The 23,117-nt window shown below is 39.1% G+C and overlaps 2 protein-coding genes across 3 annotated transcripts in view; both read right to left on the reverse strand.

Moving 5' to 3' along the window:
* ipo11 (importin 11) overlaps positions 1-23,117 on the reverse strand; it is a 414,929-nt gene that overhangs the window by 132,818 nt on the left and 258,994 nt on the right. The gene's annotated exons all lie outside the window — the stretch shown is intronic.
* LOC132404820 (leucine-rich repeat-containing protein 70-like) lies at positions 1,568-7,212 on the reverse strand. Its single transcript, XM_059989332.1, has 2 exons — positions 6,961-7,212; positions 1,568-3,844 (listed from the first exon to the last, which is right to left on the reverse strand). The coding sequence occupies exon 2, from the start codon at positions 3,798-3,800 to the stop codon at positions 1,977-1,979; it is 1,824 nt and encodes a 607-aa protein (XP_059845315.1). The 5' UTR covers positions 3,801-3,844; positions 6,961-7,212; the 3' UTR covers positions 1,568-1,976.

A 23,117-nucleotide genomic window follows, 5' to 3' on the forward strand; every position in this document is an offset into this window, starting at 1 on the left:
TAGGGAGCGTTGGCTGATTAGCACGACAGCTCAGCCTCACCAGGCCATTGGCCGTTCTAACTTGTTTCCGGTGCTTCTTCCGAGGTAGTGATGGCGTAAGAGATGAGTCTCCCATGGATTGCGCAAGAAGGGGATCCCAGTGTAGGAAAGGCGGCACATAGCGGGTAAATGCTGTCTTTCTGATGTTCAGAAGGGTCAGTCTATCATATCTGATGTGACTATCAGCTATTGAACAGAACACGCTAAGAAAATTGGAGAAATTAGTAGTATACTGTAGATTTGGAATGGAGCTTACAACACGACCACCACACACAGCGCCATCTTTATATGATTTTTAGAAATAGAATGTTTTGGATATTTTCATATTTTATCAAAAAATGTAAAATTTCTTTTAATTATCTACTGTCTTTCAATGCCCAATTACTAATATAGCAGCTCACAAAGCTGAATGCTTTTGGAGGCTGTCAAAGTTTTAGGGTGGAGCTCCTCAGTGGACTATTGAAGAACCATCAATGCTCAGGCATATCAGAGAAGTCTTAAGATTCTTTTGGGCTAGTGAATTATGCACTCTGCATTTGGTGTTGCCATGAGGAGAATATAAGTAGAAAGATTTGGCGCCATTTTTCTCTACTTAGTTCAGATTTTTATTAAAAATTCCTGGCATCAGGTGGCCAGAAAGTAAAATCAGAATACAGCACAGATTAGAAGAGCGCCTACTTGCTTGCAACATAAAAGTGATCATCACTGTGGGCTCAGTGATGCACTTCAATTGAATACTGCTTTCTTCATGTTTTTTTACTTTGATGTATTTGTTAAGCACTGACAGAGGAACTATCAGGGCATGCTCACTTTAACACACTTTATACTGCAGTATTATAAATAAAATATAATCAGTGCATCATTGGATGTACAGCTCAGCTGCAGTAGGTTTCATCACCATATAATAGAGAGAAAAATGGCACAGGATTGGAAAAAGTTACGTAGAGGGTTCTAAACTCACCCAGCTCCTTCATGGGCACTAGCTTTCCTACCATTGAGACAACTTCAAAATGCAATGCCACAAGAAAGTCAGCAATCACCATTAAGCTCCCTCACCACCCAAGACACACACTCCCTCTTCTCATTACTACCAGAGAGGAGATACAGGAGCCTGAAGACAAACGCTCAACATTTTAGGAAGAGCTGCATCCCTTCTGCAATCAGATTTCTTAATTGGCAATTAAACTCATGAACACTACCTCACTACTTTTGCTCTTGTTTTACACTAATTTCATGGCACATGTCACTGATAATAAACCTGATAGGTTGCAGGACTCAGCTGATGAATTAACAGTTTTAAACGTTTGCTTAAATTAAATGTTTCATAATATATCATAAAATACATATCATATCATAAAATACATATCATAATATATCATAAAATATATATTAAATTAAAATATGTTATTAATAAGGTACAAATCTCTCTAAAGTTTTTGAACTTTAAACACAGTTGTAATATAGGCGGTTAACTGCAGTCTTATCTTGAACAGAAGCAAGGACAATATGAATACAGTTGTTTGTCAAGGTGTATTTATTATTGAGCATGAGAACAGACATTACATGACATTATAGGGGCCTACTTTACTAAATCAATCACAACCCACTATTTCCATCCATTAATCTATAATATAGATTAATTATATATATATAAAATATCATTTGAATTGTCATACCTTGAAGTTAAGCATATGTCTGGAATTTGTTTTTCCTAAATTATTGACACTGCCAAGGCTACGGATAAGGAAGTTTCCATGCTCTGGAACAACTGATGGCAAACTTCAATAAAATTCTGCTATATGCAGGGATTTTTAGGAACTTGAAGGGAAAATTGATGATGTATTCACAACATAAGATGCAGATGTTATTCAATAACAGCTGCTGCCTTTATAAGTGTTAAACTTCAGTTAATTGTATATGACTGAAAAAGGCCACAATCATAAGACAGAATGCTCAAATAAAATAACCTGTGCTTGATTAGCAGGACATGCTATCTTCATTGTAGTTGCCTGACTCACTTCTGGGCTTGTCATGGGTTCTGGGAGTATTGTTTGCACCGGATTTGTCACATGATATCGTGCAAATGGATATACACTGTAGTACTCTACAACATTGTTCCCTTCAGCCTCTAAATCCTTAACCTTCTGCCGTAAGAGAAGAAGTTTAAATGTCAGAAATAAAACTGCTGTACATGCCAAGATGAAAAAGACCAAGAGTATATCAAAGGTTTGGTTCAAATTTGATAAATTTTGTTTGCAGATTAATAAGGGTTTGATTGAAATAGTCGGCATATCTGAACCTGTTAATGTGGTGAAATTTACAGGTGTATATTCAACCGGCACCTGCACTGGAAGCATGCTTATAAACTGTTCATTGTGCTTTGCTGCAAGTGCTAACCCTCCTAAGCCTTTCTTAGTTACAGAACTGTGCTCCAGCTTGAAATAAGGATTTGGGCTCTCTGTTTTTACTGAAGTCAAGACTGCACGACTGGCTGGAGATCTCATTGCAGTATTTAACCCCAAAGGATAGAAGGTGATATTACATTCACTAATCTTATTAATTCTGGCAGAATACAAGGATTTACCATGTAACTGGGGTGGACTCTGACAGCGAATGTTTAACCGAAGTGAAGATGACAACAGCCAATTTCGCAAATTGAGAATGTTACAGGTGCATTCCCAAGGATTTCCATTTACCATTAAATGAACTAGAGAAACCAGTGGCATCAAGACCTCAGGAAACAAATTTTTAAGATGGTTGTTCGCCAAATGTAGGACCTTTAATGTTTTAGCCATTCCTTCAAAAGCATCTGACTCAATAAAAGAAATTTTGTTATTATCTAGCTGCAAATACCCTAAATGTAGTCTTTTAAATGCATTGGAATTGACATGCGTTATACAATTGTTATTTAGAGCTAAATGCCTTAAATTGTTCAGTGAAACAAAGCCATCTTTTGGGATAGCCTGTATTTTGGCATTATTGAGGTAGAGATATTTGAGATTTTCTAATCCACTGAATGAAAGGGGATGAATCAGCTCAATAGGGTTATTCGATAAAATCAGCCACTTAAGGACCTTAAGCTGAACAAATGCATTTGATGGGATCCAAGCCAAGCAGTTATTCTGTAGATTGAGAAACTCCAGTCTTGTGAGTTGTCTGAATGAAGAATTAGATATCCACAAAATTCTGTTGTTCGCAAGATCAAGAGCACGAAGATTCATCAAACCTGTGAACATTCCACTACTGAGCAAGCTCAGAAGGTTTCCTTCAAGTTGCAAATATTGAAGTGCAGTCAAATCAGAAAGCAATCCTCCTGGAATAGAAATAATCTGATTGTGCTGCAGGTGCAAATATCTAAGTTTGGAAAGGCCTTCAAAGATTCCCAGACTGAATGCTTTTATCTGATTATGATTCAATCGCAGGTAATACAAGTTGATGAGGCTTGCAAAAGTTTGGGGATGTAATGAAATCAGACTATTATTGTCAAGAAAAAGTACGGACAATCTATTAAATCCTTCTAAATCCTTAGAAACTATACTGGAAATATTATTTCTGCTAAGATAAATTGAAGAAGTAGTTTTTGCAAGATTCTGAGGAAAGGAAGTTAAAGCTACGTTGCAGCACTCCACCAGAGTCTTTGTGCAATGCTGGCAAGCAGAAGGGCAAACCAGTGAAAGGCCTTGGGGCATCAGAAGAAGAAGGCCAACAATTAGCTTTATAACTGCTAAGCAGCACTCCTTGGTAATGTAAAGTCCATCCATTTTCTTGTATTCTTGATTCCTTTATAGATTAGTGTTTCATCAATCTAAAAAGACAGGATACATTAATAGAAGACCTGATTCTATTTTACCTTTTTTAACAATACAAAGCAGTAATATTTATTTGTAATTTTTAAAAGTGTTTCCCCTTAAAAGTCCTACTTTAAATTCTTTCTTTAGACACATCAAATTACATGAAACAATTCACGGCTAAAAAGGAGTTTGTTGGAACAAATAGAAATGAAGATTATATTTTAAATGGCAAAAGATGGAAAGTTGCTGCTCAGAGATCTTGCTCTCTTTGCATCCAAAACTTAACATACATATAGAGCAAGGAATATTGAAAGCAAATGATTTTTCAGGTTTCATTATAGAGCACTTGAGTACATGATAGAGGTTTCTTGTTCCAACTATATATGATTCCAGAAGATTAAATAGCGATTTTGAATCTCAACCCAAGGAAGATTCACTAGATTGCTTCTTGGAATGCTCTTTTTTCGTCCAATAAGCCAATATTAAGTAGACAGGCCTGATACTATATTGAGCTGAGAAAAACAAGGGGTAACATTATTGAACAAAATTCTTTTGAGGCTTGATAGGTAGATAGGAAGGGCAGAGGTGAATGAGAGCAAAATGATCTTTCCTATGCCTTGTTTGTCTAGAACCAGGGTGACAGCAAGCATCTGGCATACAAGAGAGAGATGAGAATAATGTAAAAAATCTTTCAAACATTTATTGAATGTAGAGCAAATAAATTAAGCCAAAATGTCTGCTCTTCCTATTTGTTTCATTAAGATCACTTTTCTTCCAGCCACAGAAACACGATGAAGCCATTCTCATTTGGCTTTTGACCAGGGCAACTCAGTGGCATAGTTGGCAGAGCTACTGCAGGACAAATTCAGCAGCTTGGGTTCAAACCTGCCCGTCAGTACGGTCTGTGTGACTCCCTGTGATCTCATGGGTTTCCTCAGTTACTCCAGAGTCCACCCACAGGAAGTACAGCTTTTATATTGCGTAAAAATTCTAAAAATATGAAAATTAACCCAACTGTAGATAACTTAAGAAATTAAGGGTATTATTAGATCCAAAGATGAGTCACACAAGATTGGAAAGTACATGAGAAGACTGAGAGTTTAAATATTGGGACAGAATAACAAGGAAATAGAGAGCAAAAATATATTTGCACAGAATTTAAGTTTACTGTAAAACCCCTAACAAATGTATTAAAAGAAAAATAAATGAAGACTATTGCAGCTCCCTTACAGTTAGAAACAGAAAAATCTATATTAGAGAAATGCCAGAGAAATGAAACAAATACTTTGGCTCTGACTTCAAAGAAAAGGATACAAGTAAATTTCCAGAGATTTTAGGGGTTATAGAATCTAATGAAAGTGAGAATCCTACTTAAAGTAATGAATGCACTTCAAAAATTCTTCTCTGGTGTAATAACTCTTGGCAATAAAGTGTTGACAGACTTGAGTTTAGAGAAGATAGAATATAAATAAGCCTTTCTTTCAAATTCGCCATACTGTCACATAATATGCTTTACTGTGCAATTTTTTCCTTTACTGCTCCATACCCTTTCTGAAATTTACAATCATTCTTTAAAACAGCATGTTCCAAATTATAACAACTCAATCACAGAAACATTTTCTACCTTCTCTTGAATTTTTTAATCCAATTATTTTTATACTGTTTCCTTTCATTATTGGCTTTCCTGCCAATGAAAATTGTTCCTGCTTCATGGTTAGTCTAATAGCCTCAAATGCAAATCTCTAACAGTATTTGGGGAATATAGGGGAATGACCATGGTCAATTTTTCATTAGGTAAATTTGATATACTGAGGGCAGTTATCCTACATCGAATAAGCAAGGAACAGACGGAGAACAGAATCAAACTTCAAACTCCTCTCAGTTTATGTGCCTTAGCTACTAATGATGAATTATTGAGGAGCGTTAATTGTTTTCAACAGTTTGAGGCACTTTTACTGCAGGGAAAAACTATGCAGTGAAGCATATTAACAAGTACACTGTGAATCTAAACATCATTTCTAATTTTCAATATAAAGTGTCAGAAAATCTCACAAATATCTTCAATTTTATGACTCTGGAAATGGCAACCAGCAGATACTCAGAAACAAAAGTTCATGTGTCTCGGCCTGAAACATCGACAGTGCTTCTCCTTAGATGCTGCCTGGCCTGATGTGTTCCACCAGCATTTTGTGTGTGTTGCTTTCCATGTGGAATGATCCATTTTCTATCACTTATAAGCTTCAGTAAAAATATAGTCAAATTTTTAATAGTGTTTGCTTTTTATGCCAGAAGTCTTCCTTCTAAGGATGATCTCTTATGATCTTATGCAGATAATGCTTTCTTATTATTTTCTTTTTCTCCGTCCTGAACGTATTACTTCATTGCAGGCTAATTGTTTCACAGACACTCCTTGTATCAGTGTCAATAACTATCATAACATGGGTAAGCACTGGCAGTGACTATTAGCGATGCATTCTAAAACAAAAATATGGAGGACAGATGTAGAGTTCCTACTGCAGTCCTTAAAGTTGTGCATCTGGCTTGCACTACTAATCTCAAAACTCTTACTGGTATGATTGCTCAGAGGAGCCTTTTCTTAGAATTTAAATCATGGAATAGTCATTTACCATGACATATTAATATGAACTCCTCCTTTAAACAAAACACAGTCCTGTGCTACCCTTTCTTGAAAACTCTGGTCTACCTTAGCTTCCAATACAACCCGATTTTCCCTCAATTCTCAATCAACTGAATTCAAAGATCTTTTCATTTTCCCATGGTCACATGTAAAAATATCCAACCTACATTCATCTGGCAACTTAAACAGAATAAAATGTTTCAGGAACATAATTTGGTACCTAACAACAGATAATATGGAAAGTGAACAAGAGCTTAGTTGAAAAGACAGATTCTATGGTGCATCTTCAAGGGAGATAGGAAGGCAAAGAGGTATAGAGATTTAGGGAGAGAACTGCAAAGCTTATCATTGTATTACCAAACAGTCACTTTGCACACAGAATGCTTTATTGCTAAACCAAACTGCACATCATCCTAATTCAGCTAACACTGTTAAATTACATACTTTAACTAAGAAAGAGCAAAACTAGGAACTTTAAACATATTATCTCACCTGAATGAATCAAATAATGCTGCTTTACAATAAAGCTGCTTGTCTATCAAAAGATGTAAGATAGAAACCAAAGCACAAATTAAAACAAATATACAAATTAAACAAAAGAATTAACTTGCTGTAGGGTAGTGGAAAATTCAACTTCAGGAACTGTTCACATCCCTTGGTGTGTTTCCGGAAACAGACAGGAATTGACCATGCCCTGTATTCCTTAGCTGTGATTGGACATAATACATATTTCCATGGAAACAGGAAACTGCAACAGGACAATATTCAATTGTTAATTATGAACTACTTCTGTCGAGGCTACTTCAGCAATATCTGGTCTTCTGAAAGTTTAAGCTGTTAAAGACCTGGTTTTATTTAATTGCCTGAATTCAGTCTGAAAATTAGCAACAGTGCAAAAAATTTGAGAAAATATAAAAAATGAAGCATTTCCTGGCTATTCAAATTGTTGATTTTATCTCCCCGCCCCCCCACTAGATTGTCTAAGTCAAAAGAAGCTTCAAAAGATATTGAGACAAACACTATTTCAATCCCAAAGATTTTCAGTGCTAGTGACATTAAAGTTTGAGGACATAATAATGCTGTATTTATTTATTTGAAAGTAATAGGTAACTTGCTTAAAATAGTATTGTATAATTAATACACAGAAAATTATGTTAATTAAAAAATAATCGACCATGGATATAGCTATAAAAATACTGCTAAGATGCATCATTGCACATATAAAATTTGCCACCAAATAAAAAAAAATTAGCTGCAATATATCGAGTTTCATAAAATATAGTACACAAGTCTATCAGCCTTTCAAATACTTTTTAAAAATTCCTTTATTTACCCAAGCTTATTTAAAAATATCCCATAGGTGAAGACAAAAGAGACTGCAGATACTAAAATCTAGTGCAATGAACAATTTGCTGAAGGAGCTCAGCAGGCCGAGCAGCATCTGAAGGAGGAAAAGATCTGTCAAAACTCTGCACGAGGACAAGATTCCCAGGATCCAGTGTATAGCACTTACATGGGTAGCATTTTTTCAAGGTGGCTTTGTGAACTTCTTCAAATGTTTTTCTCTATTCAACTGTCAAGCTCTTCCTTTGATAGAACTTGGAACAAGGTCTCCATTTCAAAAGTCAATGTCAGGCATTTCAATGACATGTCTCACCCGGTGTTGTTGATTGGGTATAAGCGCATTAAGATTGGGAGAAAAGGCTGAAGTTGGTTCACTTATCCTTCCAGTGAATTTGGACATTTTTGCAGAGACAATGTTGGTGAGATTTTCCCAGCACCTTAAGATATATGCCTGGCAGTTCAGATGCTTGAAGCATTTACGGATCACTGCTGTGGAGAAAAAAGTAGGCTTTACGCTAGGTCTGAAGTCCTCAACTTCCAACAATCATTTTCCTCAGACACCTTCAGTCTGTGGCTAGGGTCAAGAGGGTGTGACTACGAGTAGGGCAAGTAAGGGTATCCAAGAGTTTGTGCCGGAGGAGGCTCAGCCTTTGAGCTTGCCAAGAGGTCTGAGATTGTTGCATTCTGTGAGGCTGAGAGCGGAGACTGTAAGAAGGGTGAGCAACCAACTCATGGCATTGTGGTTCAGGGAGCAATTCACTAGGGGAGAGAGATTAGAGAAATACAGTTGTACTTGGGGATATTATAGACAGGGGAATGTAATAAATGTGAGGACAGCATAGTTTTACATGTGTAGAAGAGCCCAAGGCCTGGGGTTATGCTACATTTCTTTTGCTGTACTGCCTATGAAATTGTATATTCAGTACACTTGCCAGAGAAAAAATATAGTTCTACCCTCAAGTAACTTCATAAATGTGAAAACCATTAGAATACTGTACTATTCTTTAATCTGTGCATCTTCAGCATTATAATTCAAAGCAAACTTATCACCACACTCACCAGGAACTCAACAGCTCCCTTTGCAACTGGATTATTGACTTCCTAACCAAAAGACCACAATCAATAAGGATAGGCAGGAACACTTCAGCCATGATTACATTCAACACTGGTGTTCCACAAGGCTGTGCCCTCAGCCTCTATTCTAATCCCTATAAAAACGCATGCTGCATGGCCAGATACTACTCTAACTCCATTTACAAGATGGCAGATGATACCACTATAATGGGCTATACTTCAAATAACAGTGATTCAGAGTAGTGACTCAGAGTAGTAATTCAGAGTAGTAGGAGATCGAGAGGCTAGTGGCACACTGCTGTGACAATCTTTCACTGAATGGCAACAAAAGTGTTGGTTATGGACTTCAGGAAGGGAGGTGGTGGATATGTTCCTGTTTTTCACTTCAGCAGTGCTGAGGTCAAGAAGGTTGAGAATTTCTCATTCTTAGGAGTAAACATTACCAATAACTTGTCCTTGTCGAACTACATACATGCCACAGCCAAGAAAGCTCACCTGTGCCTCTACTTCCTCAGGTTAAAGAAAATTTGATATGCCCCTTTAATCCTCACTATCCTGATGCATCATGATTTGATATGGCAACTGCTCTGCCCATGACTGCAAGAAATTGGATAGTGCTGTGAACATTATGGAAACCAGCCATGAACTCAGGTCAACACTTCTTTACTTCTATCTTGGTAAAGCAGAAATCATAATAAAAGACCCCATACACCTCAGACAATTGATCTTCTTCTGTTTCCCCATAGGTAAGCAGACACAAAAGCCTGAAAGCATGTACCATTAGGCTCTATCGTGGTGTTATAATAGTATTGAACAGTTAAGATGGACTCTTGACCTCGTAATCTTCCTTAATATGACTTCCCCGGGTTATGAACGAGTTCCGTTCCTAAGTCCGTCTTTAAGTTGGATCTGTACACAAGTCGGAACAGGTACATCCAGTATTATTTAGCATCAGTTACTCAAACATTTGTCTTAGTATATAGTATATATTTTACCTTTCTATGCATATAAAACACTGAAGAAACGTATGTACTTCAATAATTAAACAACTGCGTTGCTTAGTAATAACTGCAGCTTTCATCAGGGCAGGGCCTTTCACATGCTCCATTATTCTCATTTTATCCTTTACCTGTATTCTTTAAAGTTGTTCCGATCGCTGACAGACTAAAGCTTTTCCAATGACCTATGGCGTTTCACCTCTTTCCAATTGCTTTATTATTTCCACTTTATTTTCAATCGCGATCGTTTTCCGTCAACAGAACAGAAAACTGTGGATCTTACGTTCTATCGCTGAGCAGCAGTGAACCGTCTGATTGGCCTATCAGAGTTCTCTTTAGGAACTAGTTTACTGTATCAGCATTTCTGATCTGGCTATTGTTCACGATCGCACTTAATTAAAAAATCAGGCCAAGTCAAGTCACTTTTATCATCATTTCGATCATAACTGCTGGTACAGTACATAGGAAAAATTAGACAACGATTTTCAGGAGCAGCACAGCAGCAGCTGTGGGTGGCAGGTCTTGTGCTGCTCTGGGTCCTAAAGTCCACCTGCACTGAGACAGGTTAAATGGGACAAGTAGGGGCAGTGCTGACTAGAAAAGTTGTAGGGGGGGGGGGGGGGAATCAGGGTGAATCTTGCTAAGAAATATTTAAGCTGAATACAAAGTTACACACTCAACACAGTGTTAATGGCAATGACTTAAAATGGCGGACGGCGTTGTGATCTGACTTAAGATGGCGGACTGCGTTCTCCTCCCTCCATTCGTAAGTACGAGTTGTCCCTAAGTCAGACGTTCGTAACTCGGGGACTGTCTGTATTGTTTATCTGCAGTTACCCCATAAATGTAAAAGATTATTCTGCACTCTGTTACTGTTTTACCTTCTACTTCCTCAATGCACTGATGTAATGAATTGATCTGTAGAAACAGTATGCAAGACAAGCTTTCACAAGCTCGTACAAGCGACAATAATAAACCGACTTGCCAATTTACCCTGCTGATATTTAGATGTCTGCAGGAATTGTATATTTCATTTTAATTTATGTTGTTCAAGGTTTTTCTTTAGTGATTATTATAATTAACTTTGGTTATTAAGAACAACAGTGAAAAAATGGGTCTTCTATTCCTCGTGTTCAGATTCATTGAATATGCTGTGAACTTTACCAAGTAATGGTACAAAACAGAAGAAATGCACCTGCACACAATTTCCATGGTGTCCAGCATTCCTCTCAATACCATTCTTGTTATAATCACATGAAAATAGTTGCATCACAATATATTTCAGGACTTTTTTCAGAGAAAATTATTATTTTCTATTGCTTGTTATCATGATTGTAATGAGTCACAAACCACTTTCTAAAATGTATTCCTAATTGTTGTTGTTCCTGAAGGATGAACAGCTCCCCAAAGAGTGCACTTGCATGATAAAACATTGTCTTTAACTGCACCACTAAATTGAATAAATTCATGACCTGCATTATTTTGTTCCTGCTTGCAATTTATTTCGGTACTATTCTATAAACCAAAAACACATTTGTCGATTTTATACATGATGCATTCCTTAGATGCCCTAAAATATGACTGGCAGTCTCAAAATCAAAGTTAAGTTTAATATCGTATGTACAAGTACTTGTATGAAATGGAAGAACGTGCTGCGGTATCACAGGCACAAAACTTCATATAATCAGCATTTACATGAAAGAAAACATTGAAGTACATAATTTACAATAAAGAACACAATTAGAATAAAAAAATTAGGTTGTGCCAGCCAGTTCAAGGGAAGCACCTGTTCTTGAACCTGGTGGTATATGACTTCAGGCTTCTATACTTCCTGCCTGATGGTAGCTGTAAAGCTATTTGACCCATTGAGTTTGCTCCGCCATTTGATTATGGCTGATTCATTTTTGCTCACCAGCTCCAATCTCTGGCCTCTCTCCATATCCCTTGATGCCATGACCAATCAAGAATCTATCAAACTTTGCCTTAAATATACATAGAGGCTTAGCCTCCAAGGACACCTTTGGCAACGAATTCCAGAGATTCACCACATTCTGCCTAAAGAAATTCCTCCTCATCTCCCTTCTAAAAGGACATCCCTCGATTCTGAGGCTGTGTCCTCTGGTCTTAGACTCCTCCACCATAGGAAACATCCTCTCAAAATCCACTCTATCAAGGCTTTTCAACATTCAATAAGTGTCAATTAGGTTACTCCGCACTCTACTGAATTCTTTTGACGGCTCAGAGCTGCCAAACGCTCTTCATATGACAAGCTGCTCAATCCTGCCGAAGGGTTTTGGCCCAAAATGTCAACTGTATTTTTTTTCCATAGACATTGCCAAGCCTGCTGAGTTCCTCCAGCATTTTGTGTGGGTTTCCTGTTCAATCCTGGAATAATTTTCATGAATCTTCTTTCAACCTTCTTCAGTGTTAGCACACCAGTGCTTTATAAAGTTTCAGCATTACATCCTTGCTTTTATATTCTAGTTCTCTTGAAATCAATGCTAACATCACATTTGCTTTCCTCACCACAGACTCAAACTGCAAGTTAACCTTTAGGGAATCCTGCACTAGCACTCCCAAGTTCCTTTGCACCTGAGATTTTTAAATTTTTCTCTCCACTTAGAAAGGAGTCTGGCCTTTTATTTTTTCTATCAAAGTGTATGGCCATACACTTCCCAACACTGTATTCCATCTGCTATTTCTTTGCCCATTCTCCTAATCTGTCCAAGACCTTCTGTAGCCTCCACTTCCTCAAAACTATCTGCCCCTCCATCTATCCTTGTATCATATGCAAACTTTGCAAAAAACCATCAAATCCACCATCGAAATCACTGACATATAAAAAGCAGTCCCAACACAGATCCCTGTGGCACACTAGTCACCAGAAGCCAACCAGAAAAGACTCCCTTTATTCCCACTGTTTGTTTCCTGCCAATCAGCTACTGCTTTATTCATGCCAGTATCTTTCCTGTAATACCACAGGCTCTCAACAGCCTCATGTGTGGCACCTTGTCAAAGGCCTTCTGAAAATCAAGTACAGCCTATTTTATCATGTGCCTCCAAGTACCCAGAAACCACATTCTTAACAAACGACTTCAACACCTTCCCAACCACTGAGATCAGGCAATAATCTGGCCTAAAATTTCCTTTCTTCTGCCTCTCTCTTGTTGAAGGGGGGAGAGGCATTTGCAATTTTCCGGTCTCCAGAACCACTCCAGAATCTAGTGATTGTTGAAAGGTCATTAATAATGCTTCCACAAACTCTCCAGCCACTTTTTCAGAACCCTGGGTTGTGCACTAACTGGTCCAGGTGACTTATCTACCTTCAGACCTTTCCGTTTCCCAAGAACCTTCTCTCTAGTAATACGAACTTTACACACTTCTGACCCCTGACACTCTGGAACTTCCACCATACTGCTAGTGTCTTACACAGTGAAGACCGATGCAAAATATATATTCAGTTCATCTGCGATTTCCTTGTCTCCCATTACTATTTCTCCAGCATAATTTTCTAGTGGTCTGATATCCACCTTCGCCTCTCTTATATATCACATTATGCATCTGCAGATTTTCTCTTGTTTATGTATCTGAAGAAACTTTTGGTATCATCTTTAATATTATTGGCTAGCTTACTTTCACATCCTAATGACTGTTTGGGGGTTTATATATAACTCCCATCAGGGTCTTTTTAGCCTTGAGTTCCTTAGCTACATCCACAATGATTCAACACCTTCTGACCCTATGTCACTTCTTTCTAATGGTTTAATTTTGTTTTAAACCAACACAGCCAAGCTACCCATCTGCCTGTCCTTTCAATACAATATGTATCCTTCGACGTTAAACTCCCAAGTATAACTCTTTCAGCCGTGATTCAGTGATGCCTACATCACACATGCCAATCTCCAACTGTGCTACAAGTTCATCTACCTTATTCCATACACTGCATGCAATGAAATGTAACACCTTCAATCCTGCATTCATCCTTTTCAATTATACCTGCCTTTTACATTGCAACTTAGCTTGTTGACTTCATCAGCCTTTCCTTGCTAGGAGACTCACTGCACCTTGCCTTCATTTGTAAACCGACTAACTTATCCTCAACACTGTCACTCCAGTTCCCATCACCCTGGTAAATTAGTTTAAATCCTCCCAAACAAATCCAGCAAACATGCCCCCAAGAATATTGGAACCCCTGTGCTACAGGGGTAACCTATCCCTTTAATACAGGCCATACTTTCCCCAGAAGAAATCCCAATGATCCATAATTCTGAACCCCTGCCCTCTGCACCAGTACCTCAGCCACATTCTCCTGCTACATCATCTTATTATGATCCTCACTCGCAGGTAGTGCAGGCAGCAATCCAGATTACTACCCTAGAGGTCTTGCTTTTCAGCTTTCTACCTAACTCTCTAAAATTTCTCTTCAGGACCTTCTCACCTTGACTACTTATGTTATTGGTGCCAATTTGCACCAAGACTTCTGGCTGTTCACCCTCACCTTTGAGAATGCTACAAAAGGCAATTCCAAGAAACATGCAATGTTTTCACCTCAGTAAACAGCTTCTTTCAACACTTTTTTATTTTTGTTGTTATTTACTTAAGCTCAATTCCTTCCACATAAAAGGTTGTCTTAATTAGCATTTAATAGGACGCTATTTTATTATTTCCAAACCACAAAAGAATTCAGCTTCCCTCAGTATATTATTGTTCCTTACACAAAAAAGTAATGGTCTGCTTCATATAGAGACTGGTCACTGCAAACAAAGAATGATCAATTATCATGAATTTTCATTCTACAAAGCCACCTGTGGCTTTCTCATATCCTCCAGGTTACAATGAACAAAGCATTATGAATATTCACTAGAACCCAGTTAGGAGCTCATGCAATTCATACACTGACAGAAACATGCCTGACAAGAAGGTAGCAGGGAAACTTAATTGTACCTACTTCCATATGGCATCAACTATGAAAAATTATAAAAAAGCCTCCACAGCATCAAAGTGTTCAGCAAAGCTTGCAATTGGTAACAAAAACACAGCAATTATGGCAAATTAGAATTTAAAAAATACAAACGCATCCTGTTGTGAACAGCAGCAATTATCTGCTCTTTTGAACTTCTAATTAGCATTTAGAGCTTGGAAAGATGTAGTGTATCGTAGCATTTTCAAGTTTTAGTTTAATGGGTATGTTGATCCCATTCAAAGTATTATATTTTAAAGTATAAAGTATATTTAAAACAGGTTGGCAAAATTTGTAAAACCCCTCAAAATGAGATACCCGAACATTACATAGAAGCCAATTAATAAATTAGTCAGGTGAAATGGAGTGTTCATGTCCTACCTCAAGCAACACATGATTGTGCTATCAGAGACTCAAAAGTGCAGTAGTGGATGACAGTAACTTGATAAGATTTTAAAAAATAATCAAAACTGCATTCATGATCAATGTCAGACAGGCCTATCATTTGCTGCAGTAATGTATCAAAACATCATGCCACTATCATAATCAGAAAACCCAGGAGTTGTTGTGTTACTGATTATAAGTGGTAATGATTAAAAGCAAAAAGAGCTGAACACAGGTATTTGAAGCTGATTTTTTAATCAAACTATGCTCCATACTCAGAATAAAATCAACTAAACATAATATTTACGCTTAGATGATAAAATAGTCCATTTGATTTGATTTCCACATTTCCACAATGTAAAAGGCAACTTTATAAACATAATTTTAAAATTAGAGGTTGTAAAAACTAAATAAACTGATGCATTTTGCAAGACCACATCTGAAAACAAACTCTATGGACATAGGAGTTACCTTTCCTCCATCTGGAACACAGACACACTTTTCCAGAAATGCAAACTGTTTGTAACAGCAGAACTGAAGAAATCAGAGGAGAATAGCCCCAGGCCTACTCTGCCAACAAATTAAATCACGGTTAATCATCTACTAAGTGTCCAGCCCCATATCCCTGGATTCCTTTAATATCCTAAAACCTATCAACCTCTGCTTGAACACAATCAATGAGTGAACCTCACATGCTTCGATGTAGTGAATTTTGAAGATTCCTCACCTTTTCCTTGACAAAATTTTACCCATTTCGATGTTGAGTGGTCTACTCTCATTCTGAGGCTGTAACTTCAGCTCCAGGCTCCTAGCAAGAGGTACATCCTCCCCATAACTACCCCCATCAACACCCAAGAAATAAATGTTTCAGTGAGGACACCTCTTATCTTCCTACGCTCTAGAAAATCAAGGCCAATCTTCCTTGATCACTTCTTGTATGATCGACCCATCAGCCTACAAATCACCCTGGTGAATTTCTGCTGCACACTCTTTGTGGTAAGTATATGTTTTTTAAATACAAAGAGGCCATAATTATACACCATACACCAGGTATTCAGTAATGTTAATACTAAAAACTCACATGGAAATGTGCATTTCTTACACAGATGGCTAAGCTTATTAGTTACATTATTCTTATTAAATGGATTAATGACAGTTTCTTGAAAATACTATCCCTCATTTAACCCATTGAAATAAAAATTGATTTGAAGAGTATGTGATTAAATTACTTATTCAGACTGAATATAGAGCCACAATGAAAGAAGACTTTGGGGTTTAAGAAGGCGCAGAGCAGTAATTTGCAATGGTTATTCCGCTAGAACAGGGGTTTCCAACCTGGGATCCACTGATCCCTCGATTAATGGTATTTGTCCATAGGGTGGGAACCCCTGGTGTAGAACATGGCCATTCAAACATCTGTATTTTATATTTCTAATTTGTAAAAGTAAAAGGAAACCAAAGAATAAATAAAAGAACTCCACTGCCAGCCTGAAGGAATGTCATAATAAATTTATAATTGAGAAGACATACATGGCTCACAAGAACACTTGGAAAAGCAAATATAATCACAAAAGACCCATCGCTAGAATTCTGACATGAACTAAACTGAGAGGTAGAGCAATAGAAGCTTGCCATTATCTCTGGGGGAAAAGACATATTTAGATTTCAAGAAACAAACAGCCTAACTTAAAGTTTTCTCTCTCAAATTGAGAATCAGGATAACATGACAATCACTCAGCTCCATTTGCCTGCTCTTCCATTCCCTCTATTGGACGTCCTTGGAAAGGGAAACAAGACTGTACACTAGTACCATAAACACAAGAGATTCTTCGGATGCTGGAAATCCTGGACCACCATAAGACATAGGAGCACAAATGAGGAGTCTGGTTCGCCATTCCATTATGGATAATCTCAGATTCCACTCAACCTCATACACCTGCCTTCTCACCATACCTTTTGATGCCTTGACCAATCAGGAAACGATCAACTTCCACCTTCAATATACCCATGGACTTGGCCTCCACTGCAGTCTGGAGCAGAGCATTCCACAGACTCACTACTCCCTGGTTTAAAAAAAAATTCTTCTTACCTCTGTTCTAAAAGGTTGCCACTCAGTTTGATGCTGTGCCCTCTAGTTCTGGATATAGGAAATATCCTCTCCACATCCACCTTATCTAGTCCTTTCAAAATATGTTAGGTTTCAAGTCACGTCAAGTCAAGTCAAGTCAAGTCACTTCTATTGTCATTTCGACCATAACTGCTGGTACAGTTCACAATAAAAACAAGACAATGTTTTTCAGGACTACGGTGCTACATGAAACAATACAAAAACTACACTGAACTACATAAAAACAACACAGAAAAAAACTACACTAGACTACAGACCTACCCAGGACTGCATAAAGTGCACAAAATAGTGCAGACATTACAATAAATAATAAACAAAGACAATAGGCACAGTAGAGGGCAGTAAGTTGGTGTTAGTCCAGGCTCTGGGTATTGAGGAGTCTGATAGCTTGGGGGAAGAAACTGTTAGGTAGTCTGGTCATGGGAGCCCGAATGCATCAGTGCCTTTTCCCAGACGGCAGGAGTGAGAAGAGTTTGGATGAGGGGTGCGTGGGGTCCTTCATAATGCTGTTTGCTTTGCGGATGCAGTGTGTAGTGTAAATGGCTGTAATAGCAGGAAGAAAGACCCCGATGACCTTCTCAGCTGACCTCACTATCCGCTGCAGGGTCTTGTGATCTGAGATGGTTCAATGGGATATTCCCACATTCATCTAAATTCCAGTGAGTACAAGCCCAAGGCTGCTAAACGCTCTTCATATGTTAACCGTTTCATCTTGGAATCATCCTCGTGTACCTCTTCTGGATTCTTTCCAATGACAATCCTTTCTGAGATATAGGGCGCAAAACTGATGACAATACTCCAAGTGCAGCCTGATGAGTGTTTTATAAAGCTTCAGCATTATCCCCTTGCTTTTATATTCTATTCTCATTGAAATTAATGCCAACATTGCACTTGCCTTCTTTACCACAGACTCAACTTGTAAATTAACCTTCTGGAAGTCTTACACAAGGATTCCTAATTCCCTCTGCACCTCTGATGTTTGAATTTTCGCCCATTCAGACAATAGTTTGTACTATTGTTCCTTGTACCAAAATACATCATCATACATTTCCCAACATTGCATTCCATCTGCCACTTTGTTGCCTATTCTTCCAATTTGTATAAGTCCTGCTGCAATCGCATTGCTTTCTCAGCATTACCTACCCCCCCCACCTATCTTTGTATCATCTGCAAACTTTGCAACAAAGCCATCAATTCAATTATCCAAGTCATCGACAAACAATGTGAAAAGCAGCACTTCCAATACTGACCGCTGAGGAACACCACTAGTCACTGGCAGCCAACCAGAAAGGGCCCCTTTTATTCCCACTCGCTGCCTCCTGCTTATCAACCACTGTGCTATCCATGCCAGGATCTATCCTGAAACGCCATAGGATTTTATCTTGGTAAGCAGCCTCACGAGTGGCACCTTATCAAATGACTTTTGAAAATCCAAGTAAATGACATCCACGGAACAGCTTATCCACTGATGTCTATTATAAACCTACGGACTCTCACAGTTACCTGGACTATACCTCCCCACCGCATTACTTGTAAAACCAGCACCCCCTTCTCTCAATTCCTCTGCCTCTGCTGCTTCTGCTCTCAGGATCAGGCTTTTCATTCTAGCACGAAGGAGACATCCTCCTTTTTCAAAGAAAGGATCTTCCCTTCCTCCACCATCAATGCTGCCCTCAACCACATCTCTTCCATTTCACACACGTCTGCTCTTACCACATCCTCCCGCCACTCTATCACAGATAGGGCTCCTCTTGTCCTCACCTACCACCTCAGCAGCCACCGCGTCCAGCACATAATTCTCCGAAACTTCCGCCATCTCCAACAGAATTCCACCACCAAGCACATCTTTCCCCACCCCCACCGTCTGATTTCCACAGGGATCTCTCCCTACGCGACCCCCTTGTCCATTCATCCCTCCCTACTGATCTCCCTCCTGGCACTTACCCTTGCAAGCACAGAAAGTGCTACACTTGCCCCTACATCTCCTCCCTCACTACAATTCAGGGCCTTAAACAGTCCTTCCAGGTGAGGTAACATTTCACTTGTGAGTCTGTTGGGGTCATATACTGTGTTCAGTGCTCCTGGTGTGGCCTCCTGTATATCGGTGAGACCCAACATAGATTGGGAGACCACTTCACCGAGCACCTATGCTCCGCCCACATGCAAAAGCAGAATCTCCCAGTGGCCACCCATTTAAATTCCACTTCCCATTCCCATTTTGATATGCCCATCCATGGCCTCCTCCACTATCATGATGATGCCATACTTATGTTGGAGGAACAACACCTCATATTCCGTGTGGGTAGCCTCCAACTTAAATGGCATGACTATTGATTTTTCGGACTCCCAATAATGTCTCCCACCCCCTCTCTCCATCACCATTTCCCATCCTCTTTTCTGTCCCTCACCTTATGTCCTTGCCTGCGCATCACCTCCCTCTGGTGCTTCTCACCCCCTTTTCTTTCTTTCATGGCCTTCTTTCTCTTTTATCAATTTACTTCCCAGCTCTTTTCTTCATCCCCTTCCCCCTTCAGGTTTCAACTATCACCTTGTGTTTCTGCCAGATTGTGTCCACATCATTTTGGAGAGGGAGAGGGAGTAGTCAGATGTCTTGGTACATATTGGTACCAATGACATAGGAAGGAAAAGCAAAGAGGTCTTGAAAAGAAAATTTAGAGAGGTAGGTTCTGGATTGCTGGCCATGCGCCAGTGAGGGTAGAAACAGGATGATTTGGCAGATAAATGCATGGCTGAGAAGCTGGCGCAGGGCTTCAGGTTCTTGGATCATTGGGATCTCTTCTGGGGGAAGTATGATTTGTTCAAAAGTAACAGGGTGCACCTGAACCCGAGACGGAAACAATATTCTCATGGGAAGGTTTGTTAGAGCTGCTGGAGAGGGCTTAAACTAATTTGGCAGGGGGGTGGGAACCAGAGTAAAGAGACTCAGGACAGGACAGATGGTAAAAAAGTAAAGAGAGCATGCAGTCATACTGACAGGAAGGGCAGACAGGTGATGGGACTTAGTTGCAGCCAACAGATTGAGTATCAAATCATTAGGGATGCAGAATCAGAAAGGATAGCAATAACGGTACTCAAGGTGTTGTACTTAAATGCCTGTAGTATAAGAAATACGGTGGATGATCTTATTGCACTATTACAGACTGTGTGGTATGATGTTGTGGCCATCACTGAATAGTGGCTGAAGGATGGCTGTAGTTGAGAGCTGAATATCCAAGGTTACACATTATCTCAGAGGAATAGGAAGGTAGGCAGAGGGGGTGGTGTGGCTCTACTGGTAAAGAATGGCATCAAATCATTAGAAAGATGTGACACAAGACCGGAAGGTATTGAATCCTTGTGGGTTGAGTTAAGAAACTGCAAGGGTAAAAAGACATTGATGGCAGTTATAAAAAAGGCACCCCAACAGTTGCTGGGAGGTGGATCACAGGTTACAATAGAAAAGGTGAGTCGAAAGGGCAATCTTATGGTAGTCATAGGAGATTTTAACATGCAAGTCGATTGGAAAAATCAGGTTGGAAATGGATCTCAAGAGAGTGAGTTTGTTGAATCCCTAAGAGATGGCTTTTTAGAGCAGTTAGTCTTTGAGCCTACTAGGGGATCAGCTATACTGGATTGGGTGTTATGTAATAACCGTAGGTGATTAGGGAGCTTAAGGTAATAGAACCCTTAGGAACCAGTGAGCACAATACGATTGAGTTCAACTTGAAATTTTATAGGGAGAAAATAAAGCCTGATGTGGCAGTATTTCAGTGGAGTAAGGGAAATTACAGCGGTATGAGAGAGGAGTTGGCTAAAGTAAATTGAAAGGAGCTGCTGGCAGCAAAGCAGCAATGGTGTGCATTTCTGGGAAAAAAATGAAGGTGATGCAGGACATATGTATTCCAAAAAATAAGGAAATACTCAAATGGTAAAATAGTACAACCATGGCTGACAAGGGTGTAAAAGCAAAAGAAAGGCATACACCAAAGCAAAAATTAATAGGAAGATAGAGGATTGGGAAGTTTTTAAAAACCTACAGAGAGCAACTGAAAGAATCATTAGGAGAAAAAAGATGAAATATGAAAGCAAGCTAGCAAATAATATCAAAGTGGATAGCAAAAGTTTTTTCAAGTATGTTAAAAATAAAGGAGAAATGAGAATGGATATAGGACTGCTAGAAAATGAGGCAGGTGAGATAATAACCATGGAACAAGGAGATGGCTGATGAACTAAATGAGTATTTTGCATCAGTCTTCACTGTGGAAAACACTAACAGCATGCCTGATGTTGAAGTGTGTGAAGGAAGAGAAGTGAGTGCAGTTGCTATTACAAGAGAGAAGGTGCTCAAAAAGCTGAAAGACCTTAAGGCATATAAGTCACCCGGACCAAGTGAACTGCACACCACAGTTCTGAAAGAGGTAGCGTTAGAGATTGTGGCAGCTTTAGAAATGATACTTCCAAAAATCATTGGACTCTGGCATGATGCCAGGGGACTGGAAAATTGCAAATGTCACTCCACTCTTTAAGAGAGGAGGAAGGCAACAGAAAGGAAATTATAGACCAGTTAGCCTGACCTCAGTGGTTGGGAAGATGTTGGAGTTAATTGTTAAGGATGAGGTGATGGAGTACCTCGTGACATAGGACAAGATAGTATAAAGTCAGCATGGTTTCCTTCAGGGAAAATCCTGCTTGACGAACCTATTGGAATTCTTTGAGGAGATTACAAGTTAGTTAGTGGTGGTTGTATATTTAGACTTTCAGAAGGCCTTTGACAAGATGCCACACGAGGATGCTTACCAAGTTAAGATATTGGTAGGAGGCAGCGTGTGGGAATAAAAGGATCCTTTTCTGATTGGCTGCCAGTGCCTAGTAGTGCTCCGCAGGGGTCTGTGTCGGGACTTCTTTTTATGCTGTATACAAATGATTCAGATGATGGAATAGTATGCTTTGTTGCCAAGTTTGAAGATACTATGAAGATTGGTGGAGGGGCGGGTAATGTTGAGGAAACAGGTAGGATGCAGAAGGATTTAGATTAAGAGAATAGGCAAGAAACTGGCAAATGAATTACAATGTTGGAAAATATATGATTATGCACTTTGGTAGTAGAAATAAATGTGCAGACTACTTTCGAAACATGGAGAAAATCCAAAAATCTGAGATGTAAAGGGACGTTGGATTCCCTGGGTAGAATGCTCTAAAGGTTAACTTGCAGGTTGAGTCAGTGGTGAGGAAGGCAAATGCCATGTTAGCATTCATTTCAAGAGGTCGAGAATACAAGAACAGGTATGTGATGCTGAGGTTTTATAAGGCACCGTGAAGCCTCACCTTGAGTATACTGAACAATTTTGGGCTCCTCATTTTAGAAAAGATGTGCTAGCACTGCAGAGGGTCCAGGAGTTCACTAGATGATTCCAGGAATGAAAGGGTTATCATATGAGGAAGGTATGATGGCTCTGGGTCTGTACTTGCTGGAATTCAGAAGGATGAGAGGGGATCTCCTTGAAACCTTTTGAATGTTGAAAGGCCAAAACAGAGTAGATATGGAAAGGATGTTTCCCATGGTGGGAGAGTCTAGGACAAGAGGGCACAGCCTCAGGATAGAGGGGCGCCCTTTGAAAACCGAGATGCAGAGAAATTTCTTTAGTCAAAGGGTGGTGAATCTGTGAAATTTGTTGCCACATGCAGCTGTAGAGTCTAGGTTGTTGGGTGTATTTAAGACAGAGATTGATAGGTTCTTGAGTGGACATGACATCAAAGGTTA

The sequence above is a fragment of the Hypanus sabinus genome, chromosome 14 (assembly GCF_030144855.1).
Source record: "Hypanus sabinus isolate sHypSab1 chromosome 14, sHypSab1.hap1, whole genome shotgun sequence".
Classification (NCBI taxonomy): domain Eukaryota; kingdom Metazoa; phylum Chordata; class Chondrichthyes; order Myliobatiformes; family Dasyatidae; genus Hypanus; species Hypanus sabinus.